Consider the following 19,245-nt stretch of genomic DNA (forward strand, 5'->3'; position numbering starts at 1 on the left):
AAAACAAGCTTTGTGGCAAGTGAGCCCTCTATCCAACTCTATTGGCCTCAAATATGCACTCATGCATGGGACTGACTCTCACGGATGCTCCCGAGATAAATCGACTCATACAGACAAAAAGGCATTGGGCCCTATGGTGTTATTTTGGGGACAAATTATTAGCGAGTTATAGGCTCCAAATCCATTGAATGTATCTCTACTGTGAGGTCCAGATGAAGAGATAGAAATGGGATGGAATTCAATGCATTCATAACATCACTTGATTATTTTCTCCTCTCTCTGTGTCTCCTGCAGAGTAAAAAGGGTCCAACCTTCTTCCGACCCATGACCATGACCCATATGCAGGAGGAGGTGACGCCAATCACCAGTGCCAATCCCCTGCCATCCTCCCAGCCTGAACCAGCGTCTCAGCCAGAGCCCCTGCCCTCCACCACCTCTCTAACCAATGGGGATGCAGTGTGAGTGCCCACCCATGGGGTTTTCTTAGCAGACATAGAGTCATGAATATCAATGGATTAACATACACATACTGTACACGGGTAGTAAAGCAGGTAACATTAGATGTAGCACATCACGTTAACTAATAATGGAACTAATATGGTTGTGTGTGTGTGACCTCAGACCAAGCCCTAGAAGTGCCATAAGAGAGTCAGGAGAGCAGCTGTCTCAGGAGGGCCAGTGGTCCAGCAGTAGAAATAGGACTCTACAGAGGGGCCAGTCAGAGGACGTGCCCTACTCCAACAAACCTCAGGTACTTACACTACCGGTCAAAAGTTTGGACACACCTACTCATTCAAGGGTTTTTCTTAATTTTTACTATTTTCTATATTGTAGAATAATATTGAAGACATCAAACTATGAAATAACACATATGGAATCATGTAGTAACCAAAAAAGTGTTAAACAAATCAAAATATATTTTATATTTGAGATTCTGCAAATAGCCACCCTTTGGCTTGATGACAGCTTTGCACACTCTTGGCATTCTCTCAACCAGCATCACCTGAAATGCTTTTCCAACAGTCTTGAAGGAGTTCCCACATATGCTGAGCACTTGTTGGCTGCTTTTCCTTCACTCTGCAGTCCGACTCATCCCAAACCATCTCAATTGGGTTGAGTTCGGGGGATTGTGGAGGCCAGGTCATCTGATGCAGCACTCCATCACTCTCCTTCTTGGTAAAATAGCCCTTACACAGCCTGGAGGTGTGTTGGGTCATTGTCCTGTTGATAAACAAATTATAGTCCCACTAAGCCCAAACCAGATGGGATGGCATATCGCTGCAGAATGCTGTGATAGCCATGCTGTTTACGTGTGCCTTGAATTCTAAATACATCACAGACAGTGTCACCAGCAAAGCACCATAACACCTCCTCCTCCATGCTTTACGGTGGGAACTACACATGCGTAGATCATCCGTTCACCCACACTGCGTCTCACAAAGACACAGCGGTTGGAACCAAAAATCTCCAATTTGGACTCCAGACCAAAGGACAGATTTCCACCTGTCTAATGTCCATTGCTCGTGTTTCTTGGCCCAAGCAGGTCTCTTCTTCTTATTGGTGTCCTTTAGTAGTGGTTTCTTTGCAGCAATTCGACCATGAAGGCCTGATTCACACAGTCTCCTCTGAACAGTTGATGTTGAGATGTGTCTGTTACTTGAACTCTGTGAAGCATTTATTTGGGCTGCAATTTCTGAGGCTGGTAACTAATGAACTTACCCTCTGCAGCAGAGGTCTTCCATTCCTGTGGCGGTCCTCATGAGAGCCAGTTTCGTCACAGTGCTTGATTGTTTTTGCGACTGCACTTGAAGAAACGTTCAAAGTTCTTTACATTTTCCGTATTGACTGACCTCACTAGATGATTCCATATGTGTTAGTTCATAGTTTTGATGTCTTCACTATTATTCTACAATGTAGAAAATAGTCAAAATAAAGAAAATACCTTGTATGTGTGTCCAAACTTTTGACTGGTAGTGTACCAAAGATGTGAATTATGCAAGCAACCACCGTACCATCATTCACTCTGGTACCCTCAACTTAACTTTTAGGAATCAGTGGAGATGAGGCAGGTGGAGAACGGTGCTGATATAGGGGGCTACTCTGGTCTGGATGGCCATGGCAGAGCAGCCTCCATGCCAAGACTGGACTCCCAGTACTATGTAAGTCCTTCATCACTCACCGCCTTACTGTACCCCTTTACTCTCTCACAAAGGACCCCACCAGGACCCGCTAGGGCTGCCAACATGGTGCCTGCACAAATCAAAGGGCATTGATTCTACAAATAGGACAATGTCAACATTAGGACAATTCTAGTTGTACAGCAGTACAAATTATACAGGTTAGGGTTCGTACAACACAGTTAATACTCCAGAGTTGACAGTATTAAATAATACTTTCTCAGACAGTCAGTAGTACTTGATGCTGATATTACTATGATACATAGTCCAAGAGGAAGGGAGTGAGGAAAGTAGTAGAAGTGAAAGAGAACATACAGTAGGATAGAGAAAGACAGAGTAGAAGAAATACAGAAGATAAAGGTAGGTAGGAAGACATTAATTAGTGAAAGCAGCCACAGGCTAACTAAAGCAGAGATGCTGTCTGTCAGTGCACATCAAGTCATTCTGCTGACCTTGTGTGAGTCCCAAATGGCACCCTATTCCCTATACAATATACCACTTTTGACCAGGGCCCATATGACTCTGGTCAAAACTAGTGCACTATATAGCGAATAGGGTGCCATTTGTGATGTAGACCTTAAGTGACATCTCACTATAATATTTCCTCAACAATTCTGAATGTAGAGCCATGTCCCCAGCAATACAGTGACTGGAACAGATAGCGACACTGTACCTGAACGAGAATAATGTTTATCTCTGTTAACACAGAGTATTTAGCATACTACACAAGATTTAAAAAATCATGTTTTAAACAACTGATGCTAATCTGATGGTCACATTGTGTAATATAATAATGTCATATGCAAATATCTCTCTCCCCGAAAAGTTCAGGTGAAAAAAATGTAGGGAATTGCATAAAACCTTATTTCAACTATGCCCCATCTTCATCATGCTGTTTATAAATGTTGAAATCCATTTCCACATATTTTTTGACCCATTTGCATGATTTTGTTTTTCACACAAACGTTATTATATCCATTATGGATATAGTCAATGTCCAAAATTGTTTTCCCCTTATATTAATTTTCTGTATTTTTATTACTGTCTTTCATTTTTTTCCCCATATTTTTCTCCCTGCTCCGATGGTAAATGGAGTCCTGGTTTCTTCCCTCTTGAATACTTTTTCTGGACCCTTCTTTCCAGCTGTGTGATTGGTTCACACGTCTAACCATATGAAACATGTCTGTCTCGCTTTGCTGTCGATCTGTCTTCCTGTCTCCCCATCCACTCCCATTCCTCCCATTCCTCCCATCCTCTTCTCCTCTTGACTCCCATGGCTAATGTTGTGCCCACCTCCCTCCTGTGTCTGATAGCGGAACCACCCTCGCCTCCTACCTGGGACCTACCTGGCAGTATGTACACCTGTTCCGTCTCTCCTCTCCTCTCCTCTCCTCTCCTCTCCTCTCCTCTCCTCTCCTCTCCTCTCCTCTCCTCTCCTCTCCTCTCCTCTCCTCTCCTCTCCTCTCCTCTCCTCTCCTCTCCTCTCCTCTCCTCTCCTCTCCTCTCCTCTCTCTCTTTCTATATATCTCTTTCCCTTTCTCTCTCGCATTCCTCTTTTTCAAACTCTATGTTTGCCTCTGTGCTCCCTCCATTCCAGTGTGGAGTTCGCACATTTCTAGACATCTTTGAAATGCGAGTCAGGTAGAGCTTTTATTTGTCTTAAAGGAGCAGTGTTGTATTTTGAGACAGGCTTGAATAAGCTAAGTAGCCAATAGGCAGAGGGGATCATCATTTATCTGATTCTCTGTAATAATGGAATGGGAATAATAATGCATTTTAAATTGTAAAGTGGTTTCTTGCATCAAACAACACAACATTTTCATTCACCTCCTTGTCTGAAGGACGAGTGGATAAACAGATTAATGTCAAACCCTGCATGATTTTTTCAAAAATCCTACATTGAACACCACACCTTGGCTGCTACTGTAGGCTGAATGATATAACAGCTATTTCCATGTTAAAACTGTAAAAGTTGCATTTTCTCCGTTGTTTTTTATGGTGATCCAATCGGGTAGGCCTACATTATGATCTAATCGCCACAGTAGCCTACTTGGCCACTGTTAAAACTGTAACTTAAAGCGGGTACAGCCTCAGTGTTCATAGTAAACACGCGCTGGAAGTTGCACAGAATTTTCACAATGTTCAAGTTTGCGTTCAGCAGACCTGAAATTTGTTCAGAGCCGAAAACTATTAGAGGGAACATTGCTCACCATCAGTCTGACACGCTTTAGACATTAGTTTAAGCCCATATTGGTGTGAGTAGTCAAGATCCACATCACCCACAGTAGAACTATTGTTCAGTGTTTTAGTACTTTGAAAGTTCCCCCACATACAGAGCATTCGGAAAGTATTCAGACCCCTTGACTTTCTCCACATTTTCTTATGTTACAGCCTTATTCTAAAGTTGATAGTTTTTTTCCCCCTCATCAATCTACACACAATACCCCATAATGACAAAGCAAAAACTGGTATTTATAATGTTTTGCTAATTTATTAAAAATATTAAATTGAAATATGACATTTACATAAGTATTCAGACCCTTTACTCAGTACTTTGTTGAAGCACCTTTGGCAGCGATTACAGCATTGAGTCATCTTGGGTATGACTCTACAAGCTTGGCACACCTGTACTAGGGGAGTTTATCCCATTCTTCTCTGCAGATCCTCTCAAGCTCTGTCAGGTTGGATGGGGAGCGTCCCTGCACAGCTATTTTCAGGTCTCTACAGAGATGTTAGATCGGGTTTAAGTCCGGGCTCTGGCTAGGCCACTCAAGGATATTCAGTGACTTGTCCCAAAGCCACTCCTGCGTTGTCTTGGCTGTGTGCTTAGGGTCGTTGTCCTGTTGGAAGGTGAACCTTCACCCCAGTCTGAGGTCCTGAGCGCTCTGGAGCAGGTTTTCATCAAGGATCTCTCTGTACTTTTCTCCGTTCATCTTTGCCTCAATCCTGACTAGTCTCCCCGTCCCTGCCGCTGAAAAACATCCCCACAGCAGGATGCTGCCACCACCATGCTTCACCGTAGGGATGGTGCCAGGTTTCCTCCAGACATGACGCTTGGCAGTCAGGCCAAAGAGTTAAATCTTGGTTTCATCAGACCAGAAAATCTTGTTTCCCATAGTCTGAGAGTCTTTAGGTGCCTTTTGGCAAACTCCAAGTGGGCTGTCATGTGGCTTCCGTCTGGCCACTCTACCATAAATGCCTGATTGGTGGAGTGCTGCAGAGATGGTTGTCCTTCTGGAAGATTCTCCCATCTCCACAGAGGAACTCTGGAGCTCTGTCAGAGTGACCATCGGGTTCTTGGTCACCTCCCTGACCAAGGCCCTTCTCCCCCGATTGCTCAGTTTGGCCGGGCGGCCACCTCTAGGAAGAGTCTTGGTGGTTCCAAACTTCTTCCATTTAAGAATGATGGAGGCCACTGTATTCTTTGGGACCTTCAATGCTGCAGAAATTTTTTGGTACCCTTCCCCAGATCTGTGCCTCGACACAATCCTGTCTCGGAGCTCTACGGACAATTCCTTCGATCTCATGGCTTGGTATTTGCTCTGACATGCAGTGTCAACTGTGGGACATTATATAGACAGGTGTGTGCCTTTCCAAATCATGTCCAATCAATTGAATTTACCACAAGTGGACTCCAGTTAAGTTGTAGAAACATCTCAAGGATGATCAATGGAAACAGGATGCATCTGAGCTCAATTTCGACTCTCATAGCAAAGGGTCTGTATACTTATGTAAATAAGGTATTTCTGTTTTTTATTTGTAATACATTTGCAAACATTTCTAAAAACCTGTTTTCGCTTTGTCATTAGGGGTTATTGTGTGTAGATTGCTGAGGATACATTTTTAAAAATCAATTTTAGAATAAGGCGGTAACATAACTAAATGTGGGAAAAGTCAAGAGGTGTGAATACTTTCCGAATGCATGGTACGCCAAACACTCTTTCTGCTTTCTTTCCATGAAGTGACATCATATGATATTTTTGAGAATTAGTGTTTTGAATGTTGTTTCAGTGGGTGGTGTGTTAATGTTTAATGTAATCAGGGACTGCTATTCTCCTACTTTCCTACTTTCCTACTGACATAACTGTACTGTTCTCTCTTTGTATGTTGTTGTTGTTGTTGTTGTTGTTGTTGTACAATCCACTGACTGAAGCTACTGGCCAGGACTGTGTGATAGGAACTCTTGGAACAAGCACAACGGAGTGTATACCTCAAGAATCAATTTGGTTTTCATCTAGAATATCAGTCAGTTGACTTGTGGCCGTACCGATTCAACAATCAATTAAGAACTAAACTTAGAACTGAAAATTGAATAGGACTTTTATATTGGGAATACTCACATGCTTTTTCGAGGAGACTATGGCAGGATGTCATCCAGGCTGTGACCACCAGAGGGAGTGATAACGTAGTTAGCGTTCCAGCCAATCAGCTTAGTAACTGTACCTCCAGTCCAGGCAGAGCCATTCGGTCAGATAAGAATCCGGTAGGGGGGAGACATTCCTATTAAGCAACTACAGTATCACCCAGATGTTTAGTATTGAAGTGGTTTAGAAATAACTGTAATTATGTACACTACCAGTCAAAAGTTTGGACACACCTACTCATTCAAGGGTTTTTCTTTATTTTTACTATTTTTTACATTGTAGAATAATAGTGAAGACATCAAAACTATGAAATAACACATATGGAATCATGTAGTAAAACGTAAAAGTGTTAAACAAATCAAAATATTTTATATTTGAGATTCTTCAAATAGCCACCCTTTGCCTTGATGACAGCTTTGCACACTCTTGGCATTCTCTCAACCAGCTTCACCTGGAATGCTTTTTGAACAGTCTTGAAGGAGTTCCCCCATATGCTGAGCACTTGTTGACTACTTTTCCTTCACTCTGCGGTCCGACTCATCCCAAACCATCTCAGTTGGGTTGAGGTCGGGGGATTGTGGAGGCCAGGTCATCTGATGCAGCACTCCATCACTCTCCTTCTTGGTAAAATAGCCCTTACACAGCCTGGAGGTGTGTTGGGCCATTGTCCTGTTGAAAAACAAATTATAGTCCCACTAAGCCCAAACCAGATGGGATGGCATATCACTGCATAATGCTGTGGCAGCCATGCTGGTTAAGTGTGCCTTGAATTCTAAATATATCACAGACAGTGTCAGCAGCAAAGCACCCCCACACCATAACACCACCTCCTCAATGCTTTACGGTGGGAAATACACATGCAGAGATCATCCGTTCACCCACACCGCGTCTCACAAAGACACGGTGGTTGGAACCAAAAATCTCACATTTGACTCCAGACCAAAGGACACATTTCCACCGGTCTAATGTCCATGGCTCGTGTTTCTTGGCCCAAGCAGGTCTCTTCTTCTTAATGGTGTCCTTTAGTAGTGGTTTCTTTGCAGCAATTCGACCATGAGGGCATGATTCACACAGTCCCCTCTGAACAGTTGATGTTGAGATGTGTCTGTTACTTGAACTCTGTGAAGCATTTATTTGAGCTGCAATTTCTGAGGCTGGTAACTCTAATGAACTTATCCTCTGCAGCAGAGGTAACTCTGGGTCTTCCATTCCTGTGGCGGTCTTCATGAGAGCCAGTTCTTGACATTCTCCGTATCGACTGACCTTAATGTCTTAAAGTAATGATGAACTGTCGTTTCTCTATGCTTATTTGAGCAGTTCTTGTCATAATATGGACTTGGTCTTTTACCAAATAGGGCTATCTTCTGTATACATTAAGAAGGAAATAAATTCCACAAATGAACTTTTAAGAAGGCACACCTATTAATTGAAATGCATTCCATGTGACTACCTCATGAAGCTGGTTGAGAGAATGCCAAGAGTGTGCAAAGCTGTCATCAAGGCAAAGGGTGGCTATTTGAAGAATCTCAAATATAAAATACAGTGGGGAGAACAAGTATTTGATACACTGCCGATTTTGCAGGTTTTCCTACTTACAAAGCATGTAGAGGTCTGTAATTTTTATCATAGGTACACTTCAACTTTGAGAGACGGAATCTAAAACAAAAATCCAGAAAATCACATTGTATGATTTTTAAGTAATTAATTTGCATTTTATTGCATGACATAAGTATTTGATCACCTACCAACCAGTAAGAATTCCGGCTCTCACAGACCTGTTAGTTTTTCTTTAAGAAGCCCTCCTGTTCTCCACTCATTACCTGTATTAACTGCAATTGTTTGAACTCGTTACCTGTATAAAAGACACCTGTCCACACACTCAATCAAACAGACTCCAACCTCTCCACAATGACCAAGACCAGAGAGCTGTGTAAGGACATCAGGGATAAAATTGTAGACCTGCACAAGGCTGGGATGGGCTACAGGACAATAGGCAAGCAGCTTGGTGAGAAGGCAACAACTGTTGGCGCAATTATTAGAAAATGGAAGAAGTTCAAGATGACGGTCAATCACCCTCGGTCTGGGGCTCCATGCAAGATCTCACCTCGTGGGGCATCAATGATCATGAGGAAGGTGAGGGATCAGCCCAGAACTACACGGCAGTACCTGGTCAATGACCTGAAGAGAGCTGGGACCACAGTCTCAAAGAAAACCATTAGTAACACACTACGCCGTCGTGGATTAAAATCCTGCAGCGCACGCAAGGTCCCCCTGCTCAGGCCAGCGCATGTCCAGGCCCATCTGAAGTTTGCCAATGACCATCTGGATGATCCAGAGGAGGAATGGGAGAAGGTCATGTGGTCTGCTGAAACAAAAACAGAGCTTTTTGGTCTAAACTCCACTCGCCGTGTTTGGAGGAAGAAGAAGGATGAGTACAACCCCAAGAACACCATCCCAACCGTGAAGCATGGAGGTGGAAACATCATTCTTTGGGGATGCTTTTCTGCAAAGGGGACAGGACGACTGCACCGTATTGAGGGGAGGATGGATGGGGCCATGTATCGCGAGATCTTGGCCAACAACCTCCTTCCCTCAGTAAGAGCATTGAAGATGGGTCATGGCTGGTCTTCCAGCATGACAACGACCCGAAACACACAGCCAGGGCAACTAAGGAGTGGCTCCGTAAGAAGCATCTCAAGGTCCTGGAGTGGCCTAGCCAGTCTCCAGACCTGAACCCAATAGAAAATATTTGGAGGGAGCTGAAAGCCCGTATTGCCCAGCGACAGCCCCGAAACCTGAAGGATCTGGAGATGGTATGTATGGAGGAGTGGGCCAAAATCCCTGCTGCAGTGTGTGCAAACCTGGTCAAGACCTACAGGAAACGTATGATCTCTGTAATTGCAAACAAAGGTTTCTGTACCAAATATTAAGTTCTGCTTTTCTGATGTATCAAATACTTATGTCATGCAATAAAATGCAAATAAATTACTTAAAAATCATACAATGTGATTTTCTGGATTTTTGTTTTAGATTCCGTCTCTCACTGTTGAAGTGTACCTATGATACAAATAACAGACCTCTACATGCTTTGTAAGTAGGAAAACCTGCAAAATCGGCAGTGTATCAAATACTTGTTCTCCCCACTGTATATTTTGATTTGTTTAACACTTTTTTGCTTACTACATGATTCCATATGTGTTATTTCATAGTTTTGATGTCTTCACTATTATTCTACAATGTAGAAAATAGTCAAAAAAAAAAAAAACCTGGAATGAGTAGGTGTGTCCAAACGTTTGACTGGTATTGTACTGACTACTAATTGGCCACATTGATAGAAGCTGTCAATGCATTCATTTCCAGCAGTCTTAAACTTCATAATGTTCTCTTTTGCCATGTTAATTTTACTGCGTAATCAAGCTTCTTTCAAAGACAGAAAAATCTGAGCTTGTCAAGGTGTGGAATATTTAATGGGAAATGTCAACACCCTTCTTTTTCTTACTTCACTAGCAGTGTCTCCTGCTAGCTTATGACAAGTTTTAACAACTTGGACCCAACATTATGTACACCCAACCTCTTACCCCCTATGCACCTGTGTGTATTCCAAAAATGTGATAGATTTAGGCAGTATGGTGAATATGGTACGGTGCCAGTATGTTGCCACGTAACGTGCCAGAGGCCATAGCTCTGGTCCACGGCGTTACATGTGGCTTGCTGATGCTGTGCCATCCTACAACGTCAGCAAGCCTCACATAATGCCCTGGACCCGAGCTAGCCAGGGGCCAGGGGCAAGGTAGAGTCATTACCATATTGATTATACCTACCCTATCCTTTCGGATCTATATCATGTGCCTAGGCCCTAGGGATGGGGGCAAAGGGGTTGATTTGGGATTCGAAGGGTGCTATGCCAATCATTAGTGATGTGTTCAAGATGAAATATAGTGAGTTGAAATCGCGGAGTGTTTTAGTCAGAAATGTCTCCTCAACATCTGTGTCTGAAGAGGTTGAACGTCAGTCTCAAGCCCAGAGAGTGGTATCCACCGGTCGGTCGTACCTCCTCGTCTGTACTGTGTCTAGTGAACAGTTTGGTGCTTGGTGCTCCAGTCCAGTAGTGCTTTGGTTGTGCTGTATTCTATAACACTCTAACGCTACACTACTATGGTAGCTAGCCCTCCATCTTGTATTCCTCCACTCACTGTTCTTCCTCTTTGCTTGCTCCTCTCAGCCTATTGCTGACATCAGTCCTATCAGACGGTCGGCATCCATGTTGGCTTCCCAGCGCCCCCAGGAGGTGAATCTAAGGAACTACACCCTGGAGCGGCCCAGACAGGCCCAAGCCCAGGCCTCCTCAGCCCCAGGTCAGGCCCAGGACAGGACCCACCACCATCACCACCACCACCGCTGTCACAGACGCAGGGACAAGGACCGGGACAAGAAGCAGAAGTCACTCGACAGGGCAACCAGCGTTCAGCCTTCTAGTACAGCATGTGAGAGGGGTACCCACATGATGCATGCATGTGCAGAAACACAGATACACACACAGACTTGTTTCACATGGTCATGTACTCATGTTCACATGCATACCTACACTTATGCAGCAACATACACACACTCAAAGATATCTCACTCACTGTGGAATCCTAGTTGTTGAACTATGAATTCATACAGAAATAGAGTAAGGAAACCTTTCATTCTCAGAGGCAGCGAATGAAACCTAGAGACCTAGCACTTGTTCCAAATCGCTTGGACGCCTTTGCATAGTGGCATAAATTCCTTATTGGATTAAGGGCCTGATCGGGTTATGAAGGAAACGGGTTATGAAGGAAAGGGGTTTCTCTGTTGCGCTTCCCTAAGGGCTTGAGCCAGGGATTTTGCGTGTCAAGTTTTCCATCTGACTAGCAAAGAGACTTATGAGCTCCCTGAGGAAAATCTGCTTTGTGGGGATTAGATTTTTGATTTGTATTCGCCGTTCTTCTTTGTACAATGGCCTCAAAAAAAGTAGTTATAAAATGTTGGCTAAGCTGCTCCAATAGTAGCTCCCCTTATGGGCGACAGGGCTGCCGCTCTACAAACTGTGTACGATGTGAAATTAGCCTGTCTCATGTACAGGCTGTGACTGACTGAGGCTAAAACCCCCTTTTACTTCTAGTCGAGAATATCTCAGGCAGCCTGAGCCCCACAGAACATGGGCCTCAGCAGCCAAGAGTTGTGTTGGTGTAGTTCATGTTTTCTCACATAGGTCAAAGGTCATCAATACACACTCAAACCCATACTGACCTAATTCATAGACAACCACACAGATACCGTACCATTTCACATCGCTCAGAGACCATGATGACACCCCTAAGTCCCTGTTTGCTCTGTATGAGGTAATGTCTGAAGTTGCACCCTATTCACTATATAGTGCACTATTGACCAGGTCCCATAGGGCTCTGGTCAAAAGTAGTGCACTACATAGGGAATAGGGTGCCAATTGGAACCTAGCCATGATCTCCATGAAGCAGAAACATGATCCATGGAACTGGTGGGCTGGCTGGTCAGCCAAGTGTCCACTGATGAGGACATGGAGGTGATCTGCAATAGAGATCAGTCTGTGGTCATGGTGTAGTGGAGATGGAGGGTAATGCCAGGAGCGCAGGGTGGTTTTTGTGTTAGCGTTGGAGGGCAGCAGCAGCTGGGCTTTATTGGGCAGGCCCAGTCGGGGATTTATGGACACCTTTTGGCAGTGGAGGGGAGGGAAGGGAGGGAAGGAAGGAAGGGAGGAGGGAGGTAGAGATGAAGACAGAGAGGAGGAGAAGGAGAGAAGGCGAGAGGGAGGAGGGAAGGAGAGCGAGTTAGAGAGAGAGGGAGGGAGATTAAGAGAAAGCGATACATTCCTCTGGGACAGACACACTAGGACAGGGCTCTGACACATGAAGAGTGAAAAACAGCCACTTGAAGCTGTTCTGTCGTGGTTTTCATCAGAACATAGAATTTTGGAAGAAAATTGAAAGGTCAGCAGAAATCACTTTCTGATGTTTTGGCTTTATTCCTTTTAATTTGGTCTGAGGGATGCACACACACACATACTCCACATGCGTGTATGTTACTTCAGTCCCTAATCCTGTGTGTGTGTGCCCCAGGTTCGCCTGTTGACCCTCCTGTAGAGGGCTTGTCCAGGGAGCGGGCGAGGGAGCGTGACCGTGGCCGGCCTCAGGAGAGGAGGCACCACTCTGCAGCCGGGGAGAAGAAGCGTTACTACTCCTGTGAGCGCTACGGAGGCAGGGAGCACTGCCACACCAAGTCAGCTGGCCCCAGCCGCTCCACCTCCCCTGGAGAGTCCCACGACCTAGGCCTCTTCAAGCAGGTGAGTAGCCCTGGAGCTTGGGGTTGAGGGTGAGATGTCAGTGCTGCTTTAGGGTGAGATGATTTAGGTTAGGGGGCCGATATCCTGTCCATCACTTCATCTCTACTGCTCTCTGCTTTGTTTTCTGTCTCCTGCAGAGTATCGGCATGGGTAAAGGCAGCCAAGCGGTCCTAACTTCTGGGTCTATCACACCCTGCCGTGGGCGCAGACAGCTCCCCCAGACCCCCCTGACCCCCCGCCCCGCCGTGGCCTACAAGACTGGAAACTCCTTGCCTGTGCAGTTTGGTGCCACGGGGCACCAGTCCCTTCTCAGTCGTGGCCTCTCGGATCATAGCGCTCTGCTGGAGTCACCCCCCTTGCCCGTCACCCTCATTGGCTCAGACCCAAACCTGAGCCCCTGTCCACGGAACGCCCCTCCACACAGCCTCCCTGAGGAGCCTGACGACTTCCAGGATGCTGTGAGCACCCATGGAGGGAGCCGCTCCCCTAGGACCGCTGCCTCAGCCTCCCATGGGGCTGCTGGGCCTTCTTCTGCCCCTGCCCCACAGGGCCGGGCTGGGGTCCCAAATGGGTACCACTTCACTCTTGGGGTCAACGCCAGTTCAAGCTCCAGCCCCAGAGGGACTGGGAGCTTCCGGGAGAAGGAAGAGGATGACTGGTGCTAGTGTTGCATAGCATGGCTTAGCTAACATCCCCCTTCACATATTTGAAAGCGTTTTAGCTTGAATGTTGATGAACTCGCTCATCTTTTGTGCAGATGACAGTACAGTGTTGATGTCAGTTCCTGTGTGCTCTTAGGTGCTCAAGGGTGAGGGATATGTTCCAAGATGTGTAAAATATTGAAAAAGTACTCTGAAAAGGAAAATCATTCCCGTTCTTTTGTGATGTTTTCTCTTTTCTACACAAAGGACACTAAAGGTCAAAGGACACCTGCTATGACATTTTCTCAATTCCCTTCTTGCACTGAAATTAAAGCTTATTTCGATAGTGTGCATAGTCCAGAGCACATGTGAAATCCCTGTGAGTATTTTGCCTTGGTCAGTGAAATCATTGTTTTAGTAGATGAAAAAAAGCCAAAATGTCTTCCTACTGTCTGTGGGGGAAAACAACTAAGACTGTGAACAGTGTTTCTCTGCAGGATTGAGCAGATAAAAACCTTTCCTTCCCCCTTTATTCCAGTTTTAAAATGGGGCTACATGCTATTGCTGTCTAAAGGACAAAACACACTGTGCTGTCAAACGGTTAAAAGCAGCGGGTGGCCTATCGCCTCTAACCACAGACCATCAGCCGCCATTTTGTATTAATTTCCAGACGATTCTACACAATGAATCACCAATGTTCGTTGACACCCAGCAGGTGATCTACTGCGTATGGTGTGTGTTTTCCTTTAATGTGTCTGCTGGCCCTGGAAGTAAAATGAGAGGAACCAGGAGGCACAAGTGATGATAAAAATGCACTACCACTCAAATCCCCTCCCTCTCTGCAGAAAATACTTTAGTGTATCTCTTTAACTCTTTTTACACAAGCTTTGGGCTTCTCACTGACAGACCCATATAGGTATTACAGTAACATACATAAGGGATAGTATATGGTTAAGTAGGTATAGTATTGCTGCTGTTTTTCCATGTCACCCATGACATGTTGAACCATTTCTCAAAAAAAAATAACACAGAAGGACCGAAGATTCTAATACATTTTCTATGGAACTATAACATTAGATGGAATATCTTTTCATGATGTTCATTATTTTGTGAGTTGTACCTAAATGATATGAGTGTAGTTGGGTAGGTCAGCTGTTTCTAACGTATTGCTCTAGTGGCTGAATACCAAGTGCCTATCATTAAAGATGTGTTATTGTAAAGCTATAATGCAGCCTGACTTTCGTGATGTATCAACACTGGAGAGCAGAGGAGAGGGTGGAACGTATGATATTAGGTATACAGTATATGAGGTATATAATAACTGGTTATGCATATGAGTAGAAATGTATATAGTTGTAAAGGAAATAAAGGTTTACAGAATTTAAGGACTACAGTATGAATTGCTGGTTTGGAATGAACAAAGCCTTTTCTTTGAATCTCGAAGGAGGGAAAGAATGCAAAAAATAATTTTTGTGTAATGATTATGTACAATATAGTAGTTATAAGTAGGTCAGAACTACAGATCCAAAGCAAGCAATGGAATGCATGCCAGGGTCTTGAACATGTCAAAGTTGTCTGTACTTTACAGGGCTTTTGTCTTTCTCTTCCAAAAATATACAGCACTGCCAGAGTGAGATGGAAGGAAAAGTGGTTCCAAGGGAAAAAGTGCCCTTTGTGATTCCTTCCAACAAGGAAAGTTTCACTTTACATGTTCTTATCGATAGAAACAATATATTCAAATAAATGCCTCCATATATTTCAGATAAAATAGAGTAAATGTAGAGTATGCTTATGAATTCTGCCACTTTTGCCAATATCTCAAGGGTTTGTTTTCTTCCAAATATATTTATCCTGAAAAAAAAACAGGGTCGTGTGAAGGGTTTCACTAACTGATATATAGCCTACAACCTTGTGTGTTCACAGGTATTGAAGGGTTGTGTTGATTGTCGACTCTTTAAAGTAGGGCTATGCAACAAGATTACACTTTGGGACAAATTCTTCCCTGCCCTGTAGCTTTACCCTCTGGAGTCTCCAGGTTCAGGCTTTAGCATGATTTTTTACCAAATTTTACGTAGGATTTATTAACAAAGAGTTGTAAAATGTAAATGTAGTATATCATGTACATGGAAAATGCATTGATGAAGGCACAATGGTTATAAATTGAATTATGTCAAAGGGGCATTTTGAGTTCAGCAAGTCGATTTGCATGTACCCTGATAGAACCACCCAGATGTACAAATGTTGGTTTTTATTGTACTAAATCAGAAATCACATTTATTTTGTTTTCTAGAGTCAGATATATCGTGCAATCTATTTGATGGATCGTCAAAGGTGAAGTATTAGACTTTGAATTGAAGTCTGTAAATGTGAACATGGCTATTTGTAGGATTGCAGGAATCTTCCTTTGGCCTCTAAATGTCACAATATAGTATCATAGTGGGGGATAAAATCAGTGTGTACCCCTAGATCTGTGAACAGACCCATACATTTTTGAAACCTCACTCACTCACTCACTCACCCCACCCCAAACCCCCATTAAATAGGATGCCAATTTTAAAACCACACCAGTTTGTCTCAGTATACCTCATCCAGTTTTCCTGTGGCTATATTCCCTGGACATGTCATGTTTGCATGTTATGAAAAGTATGTGCATGTGCAAAAAAAATACATTGTATAAAGAATGTAGTGTATGAAGATAAACAATCTGTTCACTGGTTGTATTTTCTGAAGATCTTTAATGCATATGTCTTTGTTTCTGGAAAGACAAATAGGTTGAATAACATTTTAACGAAAGTATTGAACCATTCGTGTGGTTAAGTGCAAAAGGTTCTGGTCTGGAGCAAGTGGGTCATTTGCTGCCTGATATGTTATAGGCCTATGACTGTCAATCCTACAGTCATTTCTACCATTACATTTTGTATGAATAGAAGTCCTTGAATAAAGATATATGAAAATGATTAAAGCCAATGAGTTGGCATATTTATTGGTGATATATTCACCTGCTTGATGGTGATCTGTTTTGGTGTGGATGTCTTTATCGTAAGAGTGGCATATATAGGTGCCACTCTTACAATAAAGGTCCTCTGTAGCTCAGCTGGTAGAGCACGGCGCTTGTAACGCCAAGGTAGTGGGTTCGATCCCCGGGACCACCCATACAAAAAAAAAAAAAAAAAAATGTATGCACGCATGACTGTAAGTCGCTTTGGATAAAAGCGTCTGCTTAATGGCATATTATTATTATAGGGGCTTTCTTTTTACTCAAGTATAAGTTAATCAAAATATGTTATAATTTCAGATTTAAATACATGTGTATTTTTATCAAGGCTTTGCAGTCATTCTCAGATAAGGCTGAGCCCCATTGACCACCTGCCCCAATTTTATCGTAATATTCTGCCCGACAAACCAGTATCCTAGTGAGTCTGTTGTTATAGCTAGAGACAGTTTGTGATGCAGCGGTGTGGACCAAAGAGGCGTTTCATTGGCTTGGATCGCAGGGGTGGGCGGGTAGCTGTGGAGTATTTGCGCGCGAGCTGGTCCTGAAAGAGAGACCGTGGAGAGGTTGCAATTGCCAGACACAGATGCTTATGGAAAGAGATCTTCAAAACAAGTCAGCTAATGTTCTACTCATTGAAAATACCTATTTGTATCTGAACTGAAGTTAAATTATCTTCACTGATTTATAAGTGAGAGGTTTTGAGTGAGAGGAAAAACGTTGATATGCATAGTGCGTTTGGATGTTGCTGTCTCCGCATCAAATCCACCTGAGGACGCATTTCTTTACCATTAATATATTATTCAACATTAATTGTTTTGGAAATTTTAAGACTTTTTGATATTGAAGGACAATGTTACCCAGGGTGATAAAGTGGGCATGTTGTCTGCTGGGGCTCTTCGATATCAGCGCTGCCTCCATTGATGATGAATGGACAGACTCTGCCGGCGAGTCAGGGTCGGGAATGCTAACAGGTAACGTTAAGGAACGACCGGTGACTTGCTTAAATAGTGTGTATTGAGTGCATGTATCTATAAACCTGGCCATAAAGACATTATGTCTATATGCTTTTGATATTTCATTAGCACTCCTGCTGTTAAGTCAACTTAGTCTATCACCTAGCCTACTGGCTACTGTATGCCATAATACATTTATTTCTCAATTATTCAATTATTCAACGAAATAGATTGAGTCGACCAACTCGACAAGCTTGTCATCTAATTTCTTCGCCTCGTGGCGCCGCTGTTGTTTAATTACTTTTTTGAAGGAAGGACAGGTGTGCTTTTCCTTCATGTTACGTGATTTTCTTTCACGGAACAATTATATTAAAGTAACCCGTAAATCTTCTACTCTAAATTATTGCACGAGTCAAATGTACTTGTACTCTTTTCTGAAACATCCCTGACCAGCACTACATGTCTTGAAGTAGACAGAGCTACTTGTCTCCAAGTATTATGTGCTGCCTTCAGCATAGCATGCTCTAAGGCTGCGTTTACAAAGGCAGCCCAATTCTGATATTTTTTTCACTAATTGGTCTTTTGACCAATAAGATCAGCTCTGAAAAAGATCTGATGTGAAATTATCTGATGTGATTGGTCAAAAGACCAATAAGTGGAAAAAAATATCAGAATTGGGCTGCCTGTGTAAATGCAGCCTTAGATCCAACACAGATGTGAGCCCACCATCTGCTAATATGCCAGAATCATTGGCAAGATTAATGAACCTTCCTTGGACTGATTCCCTGGCTGGCACCATTTTATCTGATATGCCTACTTCTAGCTATTGGCCTGCCCCACACTATACTTTGTTGACAGCATTGTCTTTATCTTTCAAAATTATGTTATTAGATGCCTTCTGAATCTGAAATAGCCTACCCATACTAACTGACAGCGTCCAATTTTAGCCTGTCCATCAACTGGTCAGTCCAGCTAGATTAATAGATCCTGGCCCTAATAGATTATCTTGTGCATGTGAACTTGCACACCACAACTCCACTATCAGTCTTATTTATTACCGTAAGCCAGGACACTATCTAAAAAATAATGCAGAACGGGGATGCTTGGAAGTAAATTGAGAGTGTCTCTCATTTATCATTGTCAACGGTCCTCCCCCTGGTGCACAACCCCTTATCTCTTCTTGTCTTTTGTGCCACCTCTCTCTTGAATCATATGCTTGTGCTCAACTTCAACCTCCATTTTAAGAGCTCTTGGCACGGTGAAATCAAGACTCTTGTCAACAGTCACAGCACTGAAGGTGGTTGGCAACCTCACATGGAGACTCAACACAAAGCACAGTGATGTAACTGCTTTCCACCACTTGCATGATGAGGTACATACTGTTTGAACATCTTTGACAAATGATGATTGCATTCAAGCAAACAAGGGATTTTCATGTTTTCAGTTGGTGTTTGAACTTGCGTCTGTGGAACACGTCCACAGGTGTTTGTTGAGGCAAATCGTACTTGCTGACTGACGATGAGGAAAATCCCTTGGGAATGCTCTTAGTTCTGCCTGCAATCCACCCTGAGGCTTATTGTTGATAAACCACAGCCAACCCTGAGTGCCATAGGGCAGGCTCAATGTGTCACTTTTCTATCTTGACATTTTGACTTTATACTGTAACTCTTTATTTGCTCTCTCAGCAATGACCATAATGGTGCTGTAGAGTCAGAGGATCTGAGTAGTACTGTGTTATTAGAGCACTCCCTGGGGATCAGAGTTCATTGTCA

General features: G+C 43.4%; 1 protein-coding gene across 1 annotated transcript in view; it reads left to right on the top strand.

Moving 5' to 3' along the window:
• Positions 1–16,482, top strand: part of LOC121582603 (voltage-dependent N-type calcium channel subunit alpha-1B-like) — a 206,301-nt gene extending 189,819 nt beyond the window's left edge. Inside the window, exons 43-49 of the mRNA XM_045213246.1 lie at positions 295–458; positions 622–751; positions 2,049–2,159; positions 3,491–3,529; positions 10,764–11,025; positions 12,661–12,884; positions 13,022–16,482. Coding sequence (XP_045069181.1) covers positions 295–458; positions 622–751; positions 2,049–2,159; positions 3,491–3,529; positions 10,764–11,025; positions 12,661–12,884; positions 13,022–13,549 — 1,458 coding nt within the window. The 3' untranslated portion in view covers positions 13,550–16,482. The remainder of the gene's footprint in view (positions 1–294; positions 459–621; positions 752–2,048; positions 2,160–3,490; positions 3,530–10,763; positions 11,026–12,660; positions 12,885–13,021) is intronic.
• The last annotated feature ends 2,763 nt before the right edge of the window (positions 16,483–19,245 follow it).

Source organism: Coregonus clupeaformis, unplaced genomic scaffold, assembly GCF_020615455.1.
Source record: "Coregonus clupeaformis isolate EN_2021a unplaced genomic scaffold, ASM2061545v1 scaf0094, whole genome shotgun sequence".
Taxonomy (NCBI): domain Eukaryota; kingdom Metazoa; phylum Chordata; class Actinopteri; order Salmoniformes; family Salmonidae; genus Coregonus; species Coregonus clupeaformis.